The sequence below is a fragment of the Cupressus sempervirens genome, chromosome 9, assembly GCF_028749045.1.
Source record: "Cupressus sempervirens isolate cs-2001-9-10 chromosome 9, ASM2874904v1, whole genome shotgun sequence".
NCBI lineage: Eukaryota > Viridiplantae > Streptophyta > Pinopsida > Cupressales > Cupressaceae > Cupressus > Cupressus sempervirens.
In genome coordinates, this window is record NC_143126.1 from 403,151,843 (window position 1) to 403,174,416 (window position 22,574).

General features: G+C 34.4%; 1 protein-coding gene across 2 annotated transcripts in view; it reads right to left on the bottom strand.

Annotated features, from left to right (window-relative positions):
• LOC149538966 (alpha-1,3-mannosyl-glycoprotein 2-beta-N-acetylglucosaminyltransferase-like) overlaps positions 1-22,574 on the bottom strand; it is a 209,073-nt gene that overhangs the window by 32,723 nt on the left and 153,776 nt on the right. For both annotated transcript variants that reach the window (XR_016356149.1, XM_089800356.1), the window contains exons 9-14: positions 16,618-16,684; positions 16,468-16,536; positions 16,279-16,348; positions 16,084-16,145; positions 15,899-15,989; positions 15,703-15,796 (exon numbers count right to left, since the gene is read on the bottom strand). Coding sequence is in view for 1 of the 2 variants with exons in the window: in XM_089800356.1 (XP_089656482.1) it covers positions 15,703-15,796; positions 15,899-15,989; positions 16,084-16,145; positions 16,279-16,348; positions 16,468-16,536; positions 16,618-16,684 (453 nt within the window). In the remaining variant the exon portion in view is untranslated. The remainder of the gene's footprint in view (positions 1-15,702; positions 15,797-15,898; positions 15,990-16,083; positions 16,146-16,278; positions 16,349-16,467; positions 16,537-16,617; positions 16,685-22,574) is intronic.

Here is a 22,574-nt window from a genome sequence, read left to right on the forward strand (position 1 = left end):
TCCTCTTGCAAGTTGTCCATCTTCCCAAACACTACAAACCAAGATGGGGAGGACAAGAAATACATTTGATTAGCTTCTCTTGTACGATGGATCTTGGTGCTTGCCTATAGTAATGCACTTCCCCCATGATGTGTTTCTTGTTATATGTTTTGTTTAGATTTCTTTAAATGACCCATGTTGCCCTGTTTGTGCAAGATCATAAAGGAATCGCAAAATATTGTAATCATTCTTCTATTTGTATCCTCTATGGTATGTGGCACATGTGACAGTGTTTGTAAATTGTGCCTTTGTGATTGTCTACTTGGAATGACACAAAATAGTAGTTCTATATTCTTTCTGATCTTCATGATGTTGGCTCAAAAAGCCTCTTCTTTGTAACTCTTGCGTGTCTTTCTTCCCTTGTTTTATAGTTCTACTACCTTCGAGGAATGACAATATTTTATTGAGACATAATATTTTACATATTATCATTTGATCACACAAACTCCAAAGTTAGTTGATCCCTCTTGTACTCTCTTTATGCCGTGCACACTTCCCTTGATTTGTCCTTTCTTGAGGGCATTTCATGGTGGAAACATCTTTAGAGGATGCATATATGCTCTGTTAAAACCATTGCTCCCAGTAAGGTGCTTGCAATAGCTTTAACATGAGGCATACACTTCGCTCAGATTTTGCACACACACACACACAATTTTTTTTGGTACATTATATTTCAATACCTTATGAATACAAAAATCCATAAGGATTGATCCCTGTATTTGCAACTTTCGATCTCTTATGTACACAAAAGTCCTTAAGAATTGATCATCTTAGTCAAATTCCCTTTTTGGACACACAATCCTTAAGGGAAAATCCTTGATGGATTGACTAGCACAACAATCGAACCATGTTAGACTTTCAATTCCATCTTTAAAAGCATTGCCTTTTTGTGTGATTTATAGTAAGACGTGTGCTTATTGGGCCTAGATAATCAAGCCCTATCCCTTCTCTCTTTGTTAAGTGATGTCTCTCTTGTCATAGTTTTGGGTTTGATGAGGACTCAAGTCACTTGGGTGCTTGAAATTTTCTTGTCTCCTTAACTTTGGTAAGTCCATCTCATGCATTTGATCTACTTTACCATGACTATGAGTTTGTCTCATACTACCGCTAAAGTAGGGGCTAATTGTATAGTCCGAAAAGTTAGTACACATTAATTTGGAAGCTTCAGGACTTATTAGGCCCCATTTTAGTGATCTCCTAAAACATGGATGCATTTATGCTTGATTCTTTGCATTTCCCCTTATTTTTCCTTGAATTGTTTACACACTCGAGATCTCTAAGTTTTTTATGTTACGTGGGATTTATAGGGTATATGTCCCATAAGTTGATCTACAACGATATAGGTCGAGGTCAAACTATACTCGAGGTTGCAACTAACAGGATTTCAAAGCTCATTCTGTTGTTTTTAACTTTTTCTCGCCTACTGTAGTCGCCCTTATTGATTTTGGAGCCCAAAATCGCCATAAAAGGAGGCCTTCTTTCTTCATCTGATCATACCTAATCAATTGTAAGACCCCATCCACACTCAATCCACCAACATCAAGCAAGAGATCTCTCTCAATTGTGCATTCCATCCATCAATTTGTAACCAAGTTATCAAGTCTAAGGTGCATTCAAGGAGTTCAAGTAAGGCAATCAAGGATTCATTATAGAAATCCATCCATTCAATTAAGCACACATTTCCTTCCATAGATCTAGCTTCTTTCTTCATAGGAGATAGATGAGTTTAACATCATACAAGGAGATCTAAGTATACCATCATTGTACATCCATTCATCTTCAAGCATATCGAGCCTAATTTACATCTATGGCCTATAATTTGACGATTGTATATTCATTGCATTTGTGAAGACATCCTACATTCTACATACAAGCATTCATACAAATTGGTGAATAACACATCTGAATCCATCCATAAGGGTTTGAGAAGCAAGGTGACTACTAACATTTTCCTTGTGTTACATAATTTATTCATCTTATTTCAAGGTTAATTCCTAAATGGAGGCTTGACCAAGGTAAGCCCATTTTCCCCCCAACAAATTCCATTTTTCTTGTGTGTAGGAACAAACTTACAAATTTTCAAAATCAAAATTGGCAGATCTTGTGTTACAATCTCCATTGTGTAAAGTTTCTGCAAGTTCTGCTATAAATTAGACTTTAATAATACCTTCTTCTCTGATACTTGTTGTAGATGATCTTCAATAACCAGACTTGAGTGAAGTGATAAATGTAATTTTTGAAATGTTTTATCTCAGCAAGTATTTGTCTAGGGCAGTATTGTTCAAGGAACAGACTATTGTTATTTGTGTGTCCTTTAACTACAACCACACCCTATATAAATACACCAACCAAAGGGCAAGTCCCTTGAGCGGACATGACCCTATCTAGGTCAGCCCACAATTGCATTCTCATAATCGGCGCTCAAAGGAGGTATTGATTTGTAATCAAACTTAACTAAGATTAGTTAAGTTAATACTTAAACACAATCATCTCAAAGGAACGTCGATCATGCCTAGACAAGGAGCAATTTATATATAGGCCTTCATAAGCCATTTCATGCAGGATAAGATCTGTCTGATCTGCACAATCAGATCAGTATGGTAATCAAAGTTACAGATTTAACACTCCCTCTTAACTTGATAACCATACTGAGAGATAATATATCTAGCATCATCAATTATGATGAATAAGCATAGATTGATACTCTATTTCTATTTGAATCTTCTAAGCATGCGGTATCTTTGAACACATTATACTATGTAATATTACCATACTTGTGATATGACTTATCATTGATACTAGTGATAACAATATTTCAAAGCATACAATATACAGGATAAAATCCGAAGAATGATTAAATTCTTCATTTATCCAAATTGTGACTCATAGGTACTAGTAATCCTATATCACAACATGATCCTGAGTCTAAGATCTACCAGAAAACAAGATAAAATTGCAAGAATAATTGTATTCTTCATTTATCCAAATTGTGACTCATAAACAGAGAAATATCTACATCAAAATAATGATCTTAAACTCATCTAGATCTGATAGTAGTTCTCAAATGTTCAACACATTATCTAAGATATTGTTATCTCTCATAAACTCTTTTATACAAGTGTTAATTATCTCAAAGATTGTCACCTCTTAAATAATGAATACAAATGGTAAAGCCCATAACAGTCAATCGCCTAACAATAAAATTTATTCTATTAATAATTTAAAGAAAACAAATGTTTTATAATTGAACCATACCAAGTCTTTTCCTGAAGTGATATATCTTCACTCGAGAGAAAGATTTGGTAAGAATATATGTTGTTTGATCTGCAGTCCAAATCTATTCTAACTTGTCTACCATATCTCTTACATAATCGTAAGGAATTTCAATATACTTGGACCTATCATGGAAAACTAGATTCACAAAAAGCTTGTTGGAACTCTGATTATCACAATGAATAATAGTAGGATTCATGGGATGACCAAATAATCCCACATGTAACTTCCTAAGACAAACTGCTTCCCAAGAGGCCATTGCTGTTGCAATGTATTCAGCTTTTGTGGAACTCTGTACTACTGATGACTACTTTCTGCATATCCATGATATCGTTGCTGATCCTAAACTAAAACAGCATCCTAAAGTGCTTTGTCTATCATTAACACTTCCACCCCAATCCGAGTCTGTGAATCCATGTAAGTCCAAGTCAACTACAACTAGGTGAATCTCTTTTGGTTCACACATAAACTGACCTAAGGCATTAACAGCATAGCAAATATTAGGTCTTGTATTTACCAAGTACATAAGAGACTCAATCATCTGTCAGTAAAGAGTAAAATCTATGAAAGGTGATTATGTTGTTGCTTCCTTTAGTTTATGTAGATTAGTCTCCATTGGACAAGACATAGGCCTGCAGTTCCACATTCCAAATCCCTTCAAGATGTCTAATGTATACTTTCCTTGATTAAGTGTGATGATGTCAGAATTCTACCATACTTCCAGTCCTAGGAAGTAATGAAGGAGTCCTAAATCTTTCATCTCAAATTCTCTGATTAGATTTCTTGCATTGATCTATAAGATGATCATCACCTGTTATTAGTAAATCATCAACATAAAATATCAAAATTACCATATCATCTCTATCCATTTTATAATATAGATTTCGATCAGCTTCATTCTTGAAGAATCTTAAGCTAGTGAGATACTTATCAATTCTTCCATACTAGGACCTTGGAGTCTATTTAAGCCCATAGAGATCTTTCTTGAGCGTGCAAACAAAAAAATTAGGGTTATCAGTTTCAAATCCTTTAGGTTGCTCCAAATAAACCTCTTCTGTAATTTTTCCATTCAGAAATGTTGTTTTTAACTCCATCAAATGTACTTTCCATACCTTCAATGTTGTAATAGCTAAGACTGCTCTTACAGAGGTGTATCTAGCAACAAGAGCAAAGGTTTCTTCATACTCAATTCCAGCTTTCTGAGAGAATCCCCTAGTACAAATCTGGCTTTATATTTTTCAATCCTATTGTCAGTAGCATGCTTGATTTTAAATATCCACTTAGAAGAAACAACGAATTTTCCTTCAGGTCTAGGAACAGTTTCCTAAACATCACTCTTAATAATGGATTGGTATTCTTCTGTCATAACGTCCTTGCAAGTTGTATGTTTAATAGCATCTGAAACATTGGTTGGCTCTAATTTAGATTAATCACTCATGTTTCCTGCATTACTAGAAAATCTTTTGGGTCTTTTGCTTTCTCTGAAGGTTCTAGATGTTGCAGCGGACTCTTGTGCTTTCTCTACTTCCTTAATGGCTCGAAGTGGTCTTTGCTTTGGATTTTGAGTTTCCTCAAGGTTAAGATTTTGAATTTTATCTTCAATTTCTTCAATGTTCTCCTTCTGAAATTCAAATTCAATATTCTCTTCAGAACTGGGTAAGGGAGAGGGTTCTCTAGAACTTAGGGCTCTTTTGAATGCTAAATCTTCCTTAAATATTACATCCCTACTAAGTTCAATGTTTTTCTAACTAGGTATGAAAATCTTATATGCCTTTGATGTTTCACTATACCCGACAAAAATACCTTTCCTCTCGAAGGGTTCTAACTAAGTTCTCTTTTCCTTTGGAAAATGTATATATACTGGGCATCCAAATATCCTAGGATGGCTTATATTAGGTTTAACCTTAGAAAAGACTTCTTTAGGAGTTTTATCTCTAAGGTAGGAGTTAAGGACTTCTATTTTGAATATATATAGCAGTACAAGAGGCTTCTACCCAAACATAATATTCTAAATTTTGATCAAATATCATAGCTTTTGCTACTTCTATAATTGTTCTATTCTTCCTTTTTGCTACCCCGTTTTGTTGCGGGTTATAAGGAACAGTATATTCCCTCTTAATTCCTACTTCTTTACAAAACTCTTTAAACAAATCTGAAGTATATTCCCCTCCATTATCAATCCTAAGAGTTTTAATTTTTTGTTCTGATAAGTTTTTAGTTAAGGTTTGAATTCTTTAAATCTCTTAAGGATTTCTTATGATTCTTTACACTTTAAGAAGTAACTCCAGGTTTTCCTAGAGAACTCATCTATAAAAAGCATATAGTACCAGAATCCTCCAAGAGAAGGAACAGACGTACTTCCACATATATCTAAGTGGATTAATTTCAAAACATTGTTAGTTTTTCTAGTGCTATCATTAAATGGACTTTTGGTGTTTTTATCTAGAGCGCATCCTTTGCATATGCTTGAATGATCTTTATTCAACTTAGGTAAACCAGCAACCATCTTCTCCATAGTCAATAAGGTTTTGAAATTTAGATGTCCTAACCTTCTATGCCATATTTCGCTTATATCAGCAACTTCATGAATTAAGGCTTGAATAGGTTGACTAAGTTCTAAACTTAATTCATACAAGTATCCCTTTCTTTGACCAATCACCTTTGATTTCTTAAATGAAGAGATCTTAGACCAGGTCATTACTTTACCGTCCATGAATGCAACATTATGTCCATCATCTTCAGGTGATGTAATAGAGATTAGATTCTTTTTTATTCTTGGTACATAGTGTACTCCTTTGAGATGTAAAGAACTACCTGATTTTAGTTTCAAGGTGCAATTCCCAATTCCTTTGACTGAATGAGTTGAATTGTCACTGATGGTAACTTTGCCATCAACTTCTTCTGATATAGAGTCAAGTGCTTCTTTATATCATGTAATGTGTCAAGATGATCCACTATCAATCACCCATGCTTTGCTTGATACTTCATTTGATAGTGTAGAATACAATACACGATTCTCGAGATCATAGTTATCTTCTTTCCTAGTAATGTTTGTACATTTTACTTGTTGCTTTATATTCTCATGGCAACTAGATCTAAAGTGTTCAAATTTTTCACATTTGAAGCATTTTATTGTGGATAGATTTTTTCTAGGTTTGTCATTCTTTTGATTACCCTTCTTCTTGAAGTGCTTCTTCTTACCTTTATAGGAATTTGTGTTGAGAGCATGAAGTTCTTCACCTTCAGTTTTCAACTTCCCCCCTTTCTTCAATTTTCTAGATTCTTCTTGAAGGCAATCTCCCTTGAGTCTATTGAAGTCAGGAAGATTGTCTCTAGCACTTACTCCTTGTGCAAATGTTTCCCATGAATCCGGTAGCCCGTCTATAGCCATAAGTGTTAGTTCCTTGTCTTCAATTATGACCCCTATACTTGTAAGTTCATCTCTTAGACTAGCAACCCTTAGAAAGTAAGAATTCATAGATTCTTCCTTCTTTCTTTGTATATGATTTAGTTGCCTTTTTAGTGCAAGGGTTCTAGTCGCATTGTTAACTTCATATGCATTTAATAATGCATTCATCATATTAAATGTTGTTTGATGTTTCATTAGCATAGGTACTATTCCATTTTTCACTCCATTTAATATGATTTGCATGGCTTTCCTGTTTCCTTTACTCCAGATAGTTTTATTAGGTTCAACATTTGATTGCTTGGATGCTGAATCAACAAACTGTTTCACATCATTGTCTTAAAGAATCATCATAATTCTGAATTTTCAAGCAATGAAGTGTTCTTTCCCATCAAATCTCTCCTTGGGTCTGATTGTGCTTGCCATTGAAGATAGAAGAATGTTGCTAGATATTAAAGTCTGATCATTTAATTCGCAGAGCCTAGGTTCGACTACCAGAGCTCTGATATCATGTAAAGTTTCTGCAAGTTCTGCTATAAATCAAAGTTTAATAATACCTTCTTCTATGATGCTTGCACTAGATGATCTTCAATAACCAGACTTGAGTGAAGTGATAAATATAATTCTGAAAATGTTTTATCTCAGCAAGTATTCATCTAGGGCAGTATTGTTCAAGGAGCAGACTATTGTTATTTGTGTGTCCTTCAACTACAACCACACCCTATGTAAATATGTCAACCAAAGGGCAAGTCCCTTGAAGGGACATGACCCTATCTAGGTTGGCCCATAAAATTCTCATAATCGGCACTCAAAGGAGGTATTGGTCTGTAATCAAACTTAACTAAGATTAGCTAAGTTAAACACAATCATATCAAAGGAGACACCGATCATGCCTAGACAAGGAGCAATTTATATATAGGCCTTCATAAGGCATTTCATGCAAGATAAGATCTGTGCGATCCGCACAATCAGATCAGTATGGTAATCAAAGTTTCGGACATTACAAATTCAAGCTTCAAGCCTATGAGGTATACACCGACCTTGACCTATACCCCAAGTTGACCTATTCCTAAGACCACTGGATGTTCACGCTTGGCAGATTCCATGTTCCAGGTTTCAGTTCCATCTTTGTTCTAGTTTCTTATGTAGTTTGATAGCTCATTTTCAGATCTGATCTTGTGTCCTGTACTAGTCCTCAAAGTGAGTATACCTTCCTCTCTGTCATTTCATAACACTTACTTTGATATATTAGATTAGATCTTTCACTTGTTTATCATTATATATGCTCCTACTTTACTTGCATTTCATCCATCACACTTCAATCAATTAACATTAATCAAGAAACAAACATAAAGGGAGAAGAAAGAGAGACTTTTGGATTGAATCCCCTGAAAGGATTTGAATTATGCAATAGAACCCCTCCATCCATATTGGGCTATGCTAATCAGATTTGGGTTCCCCAAAGGGTTAAATTTGAGGACCTTTCCTTCTCTTTCCCTAGTTAATATATAACTTGATGGTCTAATCATTGGATCAGCTTTTTATAACGTTACAGGACCTTTGAAGGTAAGTGTTACATGATGGTCCAAGTACATAGTGGCAGGCTTCGAGTATTAGACAAAGTGGACAGAGGCTGTTAAGGTTGTAGCTTTAGTCGGATTAGTCTGATCAAGAGATTTTGTTTACCAATTAAACATTATTACAAATAACTAATAATTATTAGAGAGTCATACAGTGTGTGTATACACACACACACACATAAATATTGTGTAATGTTATTGACATCTAATCAATATTATTCAATGTTATTGATCAACATGGGACATGTCTCTTCTACCCTTATATATATACTTTCAGATCTGCACTTGGAAAACACATAAGTTACAGCACTGTTAATACAGCTACATCAACATGATATCAGAGCAGGTTCAGTACTAGCCTGTGAAGTTTCCAAAATAAGGGAAATTGCGAAGTTTGATATGATAGGATATTTGAAGTTGTCAAGTGTCAAGGAGGAAGACTATTATGATTAATAATTCATCGAATATAGTCCTATGGTCTTCGTGATCCATCTGTAACACCCAGGAGTAGGATCAGCACAATGAAAACAGATTTATAAATAATAGGAATACTAATTACGGGGAATAAAAGGAATCATATAGTATCATCACAAATGATTTATTGTGGATTGCTAGAATGGAATCTATTACCAGGCACGCATAATAAAAAGCTTCAAAACGAATATGGAAGCCTGAAATACCACTTTTGTCTTCCCTGGAGTAAAATGAATACAGATAAGTCACCTCAAAGGTATTAAAACTTAGATGTAAAAATGGAATTTCGACAAAGTTTTGGAGTTGAAGCGATGCACTTGAAAGGCTTGCCATCCCACACGACAAAACATTCTTAATTCAAATTGGTTTGATAAAAGCTAAGCACAGACACTGGAATCACGGGATGTAACCATAGAAACAAGACACAGACCTGCATATTATAGAGCCAATTACCAAGGATAAATCATACCACTAATTACCTTATAAGAGATGGTATTAAATGAAAAATTGGTAAAGAAATTGTGTGCAATGATTCATATTCCTAAAACAACAATATTATCAAGTAGAGAGAAAATATTCATTAAGGACAACGATCCCCTCATAATTGAAGACTTTCATCTCTTTCTAAGAGACCATATGCACAAAGGATGTATCAACTGAAGAATGGACACATGCACGGGATCCATTTTGACAGAAATTGAAAGAGAGACATACTGCAGGTTTTCCACACAATATTTGTGTTCCAGTGGAAAGCAATACTATGAACAAGGGCCTCTGTATATAAGATGGAATTACAACTGCAGAGCAGTGAGGAAATATTTTGAATTAACCTATTGAGTAAGACTGAATTGGTTGCCCAGAAGTTAGATGTTGCGGTCAACACTTCAGTGTGGATTTGGATGACGGGAAGCAACTGTCACAATTCCATGACTTACACCAGTGATGGAAAGGGATTTGTCGGCAACTATGTTATTTCAAAGTTGATGATAATATAAAACATCAATTGAATTGAATAGAAATATACATACTTTGAAGTAACATGTTTCTCTGAGTCAAGGCCCTTCTACTAAATTTTCAGAGCAGGAAAATGTTTCTCTGAAATCAAGGCCCTTCTACTAGCCATAGCTAATAAAGGAATTTTAAAGGGATTTGAATAATTTGGTAGTCGTCTATCCATGTTGACTGCAGAGATGTGTGTAATAACCTTAAGCAAGGATAAATAGAAGTCAATGGAAGTCAAGCAGTTTCCAGTCAGTTATAACTAGATCACAACTTCCTCAAAATTGGGTGTTTATATATTATGCTTCATTCATTTGACAATTGTGAGACATACATTGCATAGAAAAGAGTTACATTGCCAATAGAAAGGATTAAAGGTGTACTAAGAAAACTGATTGGTGCAGTGGCTACAATGAAATTGTATCATCAATAATACGGTGTTCAGAATAAAAAGAGGATTGCAATGAGATTTACTCATACTTTCCTAATTTTGTTGACACAGAAGTTTATGAAGGGTATCTGATATGATCACTACTCCTACTTATACTTTCAGTGATTCATATAAAGTATCTTGATCACTATTGCAAAGAAGACAACAAGTGTCATACCAAAGACCAAAAGCCAAAAAAATTCAGTCTCATATTGAGTCTGGAGGTTCCCAGGTCTTCAATCTTGAGACTCCATGAATGGTCCCTGATATTACCCATGGAAGCTGATTATATCAAAATAGTCAATGAATTCACTATGAGACGAGGTATCAATTTGAAGTTTGCATCAAGGGGGATGATATATTCTTTCCTCAGAATTGACAAATATCAGGAAGACTTTGCTTAATGCACAAAACAATTATATGCACATCAAAGAGAATAAATAAAGTTGTTAATAGTGAAGAGAGAGAGAATTCTTTCAAGAAGGATCATTGCCATTAAATATAGATGTGGAGGGAGCAACTGACTTCAACTGAGCAGTCAAGGACTATAATTCTGCAGTGATGGTATACAATCAAATGACGATAGTAAAATGAATGGAGGAATTCTCCATGAAGCAATTCATTGAAACAAGAGGATCACTTGCAGGATGTGCCTCTTATTGCTATTGTTATTGTGAAAGGAACATCGTTATTAAATAAACATGGAGTTGCACATAGAGACCTGAATATAAAGAATATTTTACTGGACAAGCAAAGGAATACATCTATTCAGATATTGTCTATTGGTACCATAAGAATCACCATCTTCTCTTAGCATAAATTGAATGTTGACAAGAGTCGGAGGATAATAAGGAATTGTAGGGGCATCTTTAAGATTGCACCACTCATTTATTTAGGGATTCTCAGTGAGTAAAGTGGTGTGCATTTCATATCATTACAAATGCCAGCTACAATTTGCATAGCATTGAGTTAAGATGCTAGAAGAAGCTCCAAGTCAGACTCCCACATACATGTAGAAAGGACTCACATAATGAAGGATGTCGTTGGGCATTTGTTCCCAAATAATGAGATAAGTATTTCCTAATTACTATTTCTTGAGTATTACCCTTATTTATTTTTGGTGGTCAACCTCTTTTTATTGTACTTCTATATGTATCTACTATAAGAGCTATTTGCCTTAATCTTTTATAAGGATGTTCTTGCAAGAAAAGAAGAACGGTACATTAGGTATGCTACCAAAATACTGTGTACAACTCACTATTATGAATTAGCTTCAAAGTAGTTTTGGATCTAGGATTCATTAGTCATATGTTGATCATGCTAGATAAAGTGAGGCTATTGGAGCAAGATATTTTCTATGATTGAGATTATGAGTATACTTGGTGTGAAGAGGTCATCTAGCTCTACCATATCATGTGATCAGTCCAGATCTGTCGGACCTTGGACACAATCTTCCATGAGACCACAGAAGTAGACTAGAGGTTTTGCACATCCACAATCGTCTCCTTCGGTGGCTGACTTCTTTTTGCCTAGAAAGGACTCCTAGTCATTGTTGCTGCCACTCTCTGTTTCTTTATTCATCTTCTTGTTTTTGTTGCTGGTTTTTTTCAAACACCGTTTGGTGGTCCTGTTGTTGACAAATTTCTTGCTGTAATCTTTCAGTCCCATAGACCTTTTGGTGGTCTTTTGTTGGACATTAATATATTTATCTTATCTTATCTTTAACAAGAGGGAGCCTAACGTTTCATTAGAGGAAACTTTGGATGAAGAAGTTAGGAGCATGTACTTGAATCTTCAAAAGGGAACAACATTATCTTTACTGTCTAGAGATGCTAAGCCTAAAGATAAATCCACAATTTAGTACTTTCACTCATGTTACTATGAATCAAGATACACTTTCATAATAGAGGGAGCAGCTAGAGGATACACTTCAGTTGACCTTTGAGATCTTGGTCATATTTGTTCAGAGGGAGTAGACCATGTCGAAATGGATTCTCTAGATCTCAGAAGACTATAGAATTCAAAGGAATATGATTCATGAGATGAAGTTCCATGTATGTAGGTTGGAAGACCTTTATGCGAATATCTAGACTATGACATTTCTAAATAGATGCATACTTGTTGAATCAAAGAGCATGAAACAACTTATTGCTAGGAGGTCAGACGATTGATATCAAATTTAGAGGGAGTTTGACAGTTTATCAAAAGCAATCTTGGATAGACAAATATCTACTTAATAAGTTCCTTGTGAGGGAGTTCAAGGTGAAATTCCTTGTAATGCTTTCTTCTCTATCAGAGAGAAGTTTGAGGTTAAAGCCCTTTCTCTGCCCTCTAGGAATATCCATGGTGGATTCACCCTACGATATGGTTCATGGTGGATATCATATGAGTTACTACATGATTCTATGTAAACATCATGAGATGCGACAATTTGTCATTGATGTTTTGATTATGGTTACTATTGTAAAGTGATGATTGTAACAATAGTTTAACCTACTATCCTAATGGATATCATTCGGTTGATATTTGTGGAGATTATGATAGTACATATATCATAGATAATTCTTGAAGTTATCGTACTAAGATATTGCATGGAGTATACTATGAGACGTAGTATTGGAGACACCATGTGCAGATATTTTCCTTGGTAGGCATCACGAGACTTGATGCCAATGCACATACCAAAGAAAATATAAGTATGATGACTATCAAATGGTTGATATTTCTGGTTTAATCATACATGATGATACCGTAAGGTAGCATCTAAATAATGTTGTTCTCATTAATTCAAAATATAATATTGAGATGATATCTCTCTCATTACTCGAGAGTATAGTGTGCTCATCTTACAAAGAATCCTCCCTAAGAGGAAGTGTTAATGTTGTAGCTTCAATCGGACTAGTTTGATCAAGAGATTATGTTTACCAATTAAACATTATTACCAATAATTTTATATATATCTATATATATACCAAGTATTTATATACATACATACATACATACATACATACATATATATATATATATATATATATATATATATATATATACACACACAGACTGTGTAATGTTATTGACATGAAATAGTTATTAATTAATGTTATTGATCAACATAGAGACAAGTCCCATGCCATGTCCGTACACGGGACATGTCTCTTCTACCATTATATATTTACTTTCAGATCTGTACCTGGAAAACACATTAGTTACAGCAGAGCTATTACATTTGCGGCAATCTTACATCAACAGAGGCCAGGACACTTCAAAATAAACGACACTTAGATGACATGTCCCTGAATCCAAGATTACTATTATAATGAATTTTACCTAAAGATAGGGATTTGTTCACAAGTCATGGTAAAACACCCCTAAACTAATATGACTTACTACGCAGATCAATCATCTCAGGTAACAGCGTCTTGTATATCAACAAATATATATCTTTGACATAATTTAAAAACAATAATCATACACATAAGTGTCTGGTCTTCACAAATGTAATTTGTTGGTGCTCCAAATTATATTTGAAGCATTTGATAATACCCACATGGGTATGGTAACCTATCAACTTAAAGGAGGCATAGTGTTAAACATGTCAACAATGGTATCAATTAACACAGGCATGAGCTTTCCTGAATATTAGTACAAATGCTCTATTCACATTCATGAGACAAACCATGATGGACACTCAATGCAGAGGGTATTAATCTCTGATGGTATCGTATGAGAGGACTCTTTACCTTTGACGAAGCCACGATATATTACAAGAGATAATCATGTTGAAGATTGTAGCTGCAATAGAGATCTTTTTATGAAATAGAAATATGACCGTTACGGTCATCTTCAGCTGAAGAATATATTTATCATAATATTTGAGACATGCGTCATGTGAAGAGGCATGCGTTTGGAAATATGACGAGTCTTATAATTTGAAAATTGAAGAGACCCTCGTGCGTGATGTTAAGAGTCTCTCAATTCTTTATATATGTGTGATTACTTTGTATACAACCATATATCAAGTGAAAGCATTGTACTCAATTCTTTTTTGTAAATAAAAGTATATTTTCTGGTGTGGTTGGGCTTTTCCCTATGGTTGCAGGGTTTTCCTAGGATAAAGTCGTCCTGCATTTTTGTGCTACTTTTCTACTTTTCATATTGTTGTTTATCTTAATTTTTGGGCTATACTTTAACATGGTATCAGAGCCAGGTTCAACAGCAAGAATTGTGGGTCTGTTGAGATTTGTAGCAGCGATAGTGATCTCATCATCTGTTTCTTTCTGCATGCTTGATCTCTTCTCTATTATATGTGTCTTTGGCATCTTTCATTTCTACGTCAAGTCCTTTTTGATGTTATTCAAGTTCTCTCATTCTTGATATCTTTGTATCTCTGTATTCGTGCACTCCAGATTGCTCTTGTTTGTATTTGGTTGATAATTCCTTTAGCAGATTTTTTTCCTTCTGGCTCTATGTAGATTAGGTTCTTATGTCATCATGGATAAAGATTTGGCATCTTTCATAATGTTTCCAGGCCATGTGTACGAGGTAATGCTCGTCTATTTGTAAATCCTATCTCTCTTTTTATGTTTGTTTGGATCCTTAGTGGACGTCTTTACCCTCTGTCTTGGCTTCATTTCCTAGAGGCAGTATCTGACGTCTTTATTCATTCTACTGCACACATGTAATCCCATATATATAATATGGTCACCAACTAAACTCACTGAACTGATAATCACCCTACGATATACAGAATTTGTGTCTGTCATGAGTGTACAAACATATGTCATCATCAATGACGAAACTAGTCATAATACATCTCAGAAACTCATTCAAGTGCCAACAACAGTCCTCAATTCCTAACAAGTATCAGACGCAAGGCCATTGGACTCTGAAAGCTTATCTAGTATAGATTGTAATCTTTGTTTATATTTATTTATTTTAAATAACTTTAAGCACTATTGTCCCTACCTTTTTCAAATGTATTCAAAGGAAGTAAAAGCTTGGTAAGATGAGGAGAATTAAGGTTCAGGACTGTTAAGATCGGTAGGAAGATCAAAACTGCTGCATTCAGATTTAAATAAAAACGATATAGTTATTACTTAATTTGTGTGTATCTCCATATGAAGGATAGATGGTTTTGATCAGAGAAGTTACTGGTGAATTTTCAGAGGATAGGAAAAATTGAAATGAAATTGTCCAATATACTTTCCCATATTGGGCCTTGGCCCCTTGCCAATCAAAACAATGTTTAGATCTGATGTACAAAGTATTGTTCAAATTTGTACCTAAATAGAAACATGTTGATAGAAGACATTTGTTAATCAAAATCAAAGCTGCCACAAATATTCAACTACTAGAAAATAAATCAATCAACAAAAAGGCCAACCTTTCCAAACACTTATGGAGAGTGGAATCCAATAAGAGTTCATCACGTTACAAGTAAATTCTAGTTTAAAGAGGCAGCTGGAAATCATCTCTGTAAAAGAAATTAGAAGCGCACTTACATGTTCACCAAAATTATATGTTCTGCACACTTCTGGACGAATAAATTGTCGACCCTTACGTACTTCCTTTAATCTTATCCAATCATCCCAATAAGTTTAATTACATTAAGTATACAAAGGAGTAATGAATCAAACAGAAATATTTCAGTGATGTACAAGACAATGATCTACAAACAAACAGAAAAGAAAAGGATATGCTTTTGGCCATTTTGGAGCCAGCTCATCCCATAACTGCTTGGTAAGCATCCATCCCAATCCAGGGAAGAAGTCTGAACGATAAAGTGTTTCTACAAGCCAGTGTCAAGTGATCACTATATAATCTTCTGTGTATATTAACATTTCATACTGAAATAAAATACATGTCAATATCGCAATGCTCACCAGGATCTTGAACGAACTGCTTTTGCCCATTGTCGTTCCAAGATGAAACTGCCATGAGGGTGCTTTTACCCAAAACAAATAATGTAAAATCCCACAGAGAAACATAAATATCAAGGAAAGAAAACATAATTCTCTATGTTGGAAACTGAATATAAATGCATCATAGCCATCTTCACTTTTCATTTAACAACATACTTGTCTTTTTCAAGCAATGATGCCGCAACTTCAAAATACTCAAAGAAGTCAGGAGAAATCTCCATGTCATCTGCCATCCAAAAAGCATAGTGACTCAGTATAATAAATTAGAACCACATACAGACAAAAGTAAGTTAAAATATTGAAGTTAAATGTGAATCCTATTTCAACTTCAGATAGTAGCCGCACCTTCTAAGATAATCACCCGTCCAAAATTATGTTCACTGAAAAGTTTATTGAGTGCCCATTTATAATGATCTGAAGAACATGTGAATAACTATCAATAAAGAAATAAGATATGCTAGTCAGCTCTGGAGATAAACTGAACAACATCCATACTTGCTATTTTGTAGTAGGCAATCAGCTCTCCAGGTCTTTCAGTTTTTATTGGTTCAAAATCCAAGTGCTGCAACCAGATAGCTAATAAGAGAGTTGAAAATAAAATAAAATATACTACATTGACGTAAACACTGAATCTCAGACATAAAATATGTGGTTAGTGTGGGCAGATAAATCAACAGAAAATTCAATTATAAACAGATTACAAGGAAGCCTCTATAAGAATGCATAGATCATTCTGCAACCAATCCACACATCCCCAGAAACAATATAACAAAGAGACTAGGAATACCCAAATAGATATTGTCCTACCATCACACCACTGTCAAATTTTGGAAAAATATTATGATGACACCTATAATTATTTTACACCCATACAAATTATTGTTCTATACGCAAATGCCAGCTAATTAGAAAATTAAAAACCCTTACCAAAATTATAACTTCCAGAAAAAAATGTAGTCACAGAAAATTTGATATCTGCAATAACACAAAATAACAAATACCAACTTATACAGATATAGCACCAAATTTTCTATTTATACATACTCTTATTTAATCATTCTTCTAACAAACAAAATTAATTGACAGTTTTCACCACATTAATAAATTCACAAGAAATAAAGCCTGTCATTGTGCACAATTAAGTCAAACACACACATTCTTTAAATAAAGTACAAATGTTCACATTGAAAAGAGTTCAATAGAAAAGATCAAGGCCTAACCTTGCAAACCTGAAGAATGGGAAATTTACAAATACAAAGAAACAGAAACAAAAATGACAAATGGTGAGCGAAAAACACAATAACTAACTGGGAATCCAGACCAATCACCATGCTGAAGCATTTGCTACTCAACGTTTCCTTAAACCTGTGCATTCTCAGGAGTACAAAAGAGTACGGATTGAAGGTGATTCCCTCAATATAATCCAATGTTTCAAGGGGATTCAGAAGTCTAGCTCGTCTAGACTTAAAAGAATGAATCAATCCATCCATCAGCACTTCTGATGAGATCTTTAAAGTTTATACCCCATATATTTTAGGAAAGTTGTGCTATGGCAGGTTCCAGGGCCAACATAGTGGTTGATGGAAGATTGTCATTGATGTCAAAGTCAAAGACATCACCAGGAGACGCATCAATATCTCTGTGTGTGTGTGTGTATGTATATGTGTATTTATATATATACAAATATATATATACACACACACACACGCACACATATACAAACAAAGATATATTTATATATTGAAGTGGATGATTAAATTAATAAAAATCTAATAGACTCGAGAGACTGTTATTAAGAAAAAGAAGTTAAAATGGCAAAGATTAATGTTTGGGTACAATCAGCATGATAGAGACATATACTATCAACATAGCAAAATGCATTGACTTATGTCATCAAAAAATGTGTAGCGAACGATAAACAGTGATGCCAAAGAAGTGATTTGCTGTTCAAATCACACTGCAGTCATGATATGTTAGCATACAATATGAACAAAAACAACGATATATTGTTCAAGACAAATTGATAGCAAAAACTGTAAGACTATCATTATAATCAATATTTAAGACTATCGTGAGTGGATGAGCAGTGAAAGACATAAGAAATCAATGTTAATTGAATCAGGGAAAGCAGAGACAAGGTTTGACAGTTGACTAAGTGATTTGTAAAAGGAGAAATTGAACTAATCATGACAGAACAGTTGAAAGAAACAAAGATTTATGTTAATGGTGAGAGATGTCTAAGCGGTTTTAATTGATGAGAAAACATTGATGCAAATACAATATGCAGCAACTTCAAAGAAAGTATAAACAGTCATCTGAAGGAAGAGTTGAACAAAACAGTTTGATGTATCCTCAGTTTGATGAACAGTTTGATGTTCAAATCAGCAGTATTCCATCGAGTTGAACAAAACAGTTTGATGTATCCTGGGCCAGCCTTGAACAAGTGCGGAGAGCTGCACTGAAGACAAGAATATCATCTGTGAATGGTCTTTGAAATACGGTGATAAAGTAATCAATTTGAGCAGCGACTGTTATCATACCTAGCAGATGATTACATACAATACGAAAGCCACAATCGTATACTGACTTCAAATAGATGGCGGCCTGATATAGTAAAAAAGGGAGAGAAAACAGCATGGAATGAAGAAATTATGTCTAAGGAAAGTGCAGCAATTAAGGTTTATATTCAATATATATGGCAACAATGAATGGTGGAAATAAAACAACAAAGTTGAACACCATTCCAGAAAGGAGATATTAATTTAACAAGCAGCGATGTATTTAAGGAGACCTGTATATGCCATCGGGAGTTCACCAATGCATACTGCCAAAAATGAAAGTCTGATTTAAGGATAGAAGAAAAAATTAAGATTTATGAAAGATAAAACATAGCACATATATCGATGACATTAAGGAGTGCTCGATAAGGATAAAAGTTATTACTATTAAGAAAAAGTTAATAATTATGAAAAGACATAATTATAGAGATGTAACTTTTAGTTGGAATTAAAAGGTATAAGTAGATAGTACTTCATTTGGGAAAAAAGGGGTGAAGTGTGTGAGGTATATTAGAAGTCAGCAGTGAATGAAGAGTTAAGTGGTATAATAGGAATATACATATATAAATCTGATTTATATATAAGTGTATATATACATGAGTTAAAAGAAAGTGTGTTGAATTATAAAACAAGAGAAGTATATACAAATAACACAAAAAATGTGTTGATCAAAGATTTCATATAATCACATTTTTATCTGATATATAAATATTTATTCTCATAAATATACAAGGAAGAGTGAAGAGTAAAGTGTTATTGGCTGACTTCGGGATGAGAGGAGAATAAATTTATATGAAGATAAGGAGAGAAAAGTGTGCAATAAAAGTATCCATCATCAATTGAGCAAGCAACATTGATAAGGTGGAAAAACAGTTTGGGTACAGTGGGTTGATGTGCACAAAGACTAGTAGTGGGAATTGGTGCTTCCATTAGCTTGGTGTCTATGAAGAAGTGGTGTCATCGTGTTCAAGTGCATAATTGTTTATTTCAGTATTTGAAGTTATTGTGTAGATAAAAGTTATTATTATACTGATTCACAACCGCTGCGCTCCCGCCCCCCCCCCCCGCAACCCCCACCTCTCTCAATATAATACTGTGCTCTTCAATTGGTATCAGATTTGGTTCCTTCTTTAAAACCTAACAGCTTGAAGATAGATCTAAAGAGCACAAATGGCCGTGAGTTTTCAAAATAGGACACCAACTTTTTAAAGGACAAATTATGCATTTTGGAATATAAAATGGAAGTTTATCTAAAAGCTATTGGATTTGACATTTGGCAATCAATGCTAGATGGTTATGCATTGCCAATGACACCACTCGCAAATTCAGCGGGAAAGAAAAGAATTGAAAATAATGCCAAAGAAAAACATGCTATTTTATGCAATCTAGCCGACTTGGAGTTTACAAAAGTTATGCATTGTAAATCAGCATAGGAGATTAGGACAAGTTTGTTGGGCGAATATGTTGCAACTGAGAGTTTTGGGTAAAATACAACCGCAAAATAGGATGACCAGCCACAACATGTGAGACAATGTCTCTCCTACCTTAAAGGGAAAGTTCCCCTTCTCACCATTCCTTGAATCAACTCAAGTTAAGCAAGAAGTTGAGAGATTTTGTAAGGGGTGTTACCAATATTCTTTCCTCTTAGCTTTCAGGAAAGAATCCACTTACCCGTGGAAAAAGTAATGGGCAAGATGAAACCTCAAACTACACTTCTATCTAAAGTTGTAAACGGTGAGACTGATAAACCAACACTAACTCAAAAGCTAGCTGAAACATACCAATTTGGCTCTAAGTCCTATTTTAACCTATTATATAAGAATAACCTCGACCATCAGGGCACAAAGACTTCCAAAAGTAGGGAAGTCTAACTATTTTTCGTGAATTTGAGATCGTAACACAAGCTACAAGTAAAGCTTCTAGTCTATGTATTACCACAATCACCCCCGATCAAAGCTTCAGCTCTTATTGCTTCTTAACTCACTATGCTTTATTATTGAACACACAATAATAACATGAATCAAAGACAATGGGCACAAATTACAATCAAAGCTTCTAGTTTGCACTATCACAATTGCTTCCAGTCAAAACTTTGAATCCAATTGCTTATTTTATTCACTTTTCCCCCGAATTGGTACTACACAATCAAAGCTATCCTTGCACAAGTTTGGTAGATCTTTCTTCCATGCAACAAAAGATGATTTTTACAATGACAGGGCTCTCCTTATATAGGCAAAGGGCAAAGGAGTTCAAAAAAAGATGGAGGAAAAAGTGGGAGCAATTCAACCAACTTTGACCCAGTCAAACTAACAAGAGAAATTATTGGATTACATGTCATTACACATGTAAATTGTATTACATGTAATTACACATTTTCATGTAATACATCCTATTTAATTACAAACATGAAATAAAAAGAAGAAAGACAGTAGAGAAAAGAAACAATCCTAGGGATTGTTCTGAAGGGCCTTGTACTTGGCAATGATTTCCCAAATGATCACAAGATCAAGAGTTCTTGTATTTTGTGCCACTGCATTCACCTTGATAACCATGGTGTTGCATCTTTTGATAGCCTCTGACTCTCTTTGATGAATTGTCTATTGTCATTTGAAATCTTGTTGTCATCAAGCTTTTTTCTTGTTCAAGTTGTCATTAATTCTCTTTTGTAGATTGGCACATTCTGGAATCTCTGACACTTTGAAAACCTTCTTGATAATGTCCAAATGTAAACTCGAAATAACTTTCCACCAAGTATTTGCAACTTTTTTTTTTGAAAGAAATTGCTTGGTGCATTTCCATATGAACTCAAGTCCTCAAACAACTATTGGGACAATGAATATCAAATGAATTACTACTTCTTGAGAATCAAAGCACGTCTTATTTATTGGATGTCTTCATTCTTTATAGAAATCCTGGCATATATTGACTTACTGCAACACAAAAGTTTCAATGGGATTGAATCCATCATTGGAAGATATGGATTCTAACTCCATGAGAATATTTGTAAAAAAGATCTCTAAGAAACTATATATTTGGAGTATTCTTTAGATACTCATGGAACATATGCAATGAATTGGATGTGATATGTAAAGTACATGTGAAGGGCTAAAATGGGACTTAGGAAGATGGATAGCATGTAAATGTACAAGGAAAAAGGATGAGATTACATGTAACCACAGATGGAGAATGAGATTACATGTAATTGCATGTAGAAGTGTAATTGCATATGAAAGGAATGGATGCAATGTCCTTGTGATGATGAGAAAATGAGGCAAAGTGAGCTCTTATAGATATCTCTAAGGAAAGGTGAAGTCCAAGTACATGGGAATGCGTGCACATGACATTTTTTGACTCCTTAAAAGTAACTTTAAGTCAAAAATGTGTTCTCAAGATGTGATTACATGTAAAGGAATTTACATGTAGTCATGACATGCGAAAGGGTGTGGAGAGTGAAATGTGTGAAAGTGGGAATGGAGAATGAGATTACATGTATGTGCGGATGATGGATGGAAATACATGTAATCGCCTATCAAGAGTGAGATGCGAAGGGTTATGATATGTAATGATGGAGGTAGAATGAAATGATGCACTTGCATGACAATGGTGAAAGGTGGAGTGAAATGAAACATGCTCAAATTCTTGGGAAAGAACTTGCCATTTCTTCCAAAAGAAGAAAAATGAAAAAACAAGCAACCAAACAACGAAAACAAGCACAAAACAAACACATACTTTTGGTTTGAGACTAAAACATGTCAACAAGCAAGTTGTTTTCATGTGCAAATTCGAAAGTGGAATTTCAGGAAATTCCAAACACTTAAAAATGAATCTTTTCATCCTATTCAAAGAGAATTTGCACTCCATATAGCATACAGTTGGATAAATGTGCAATAACAA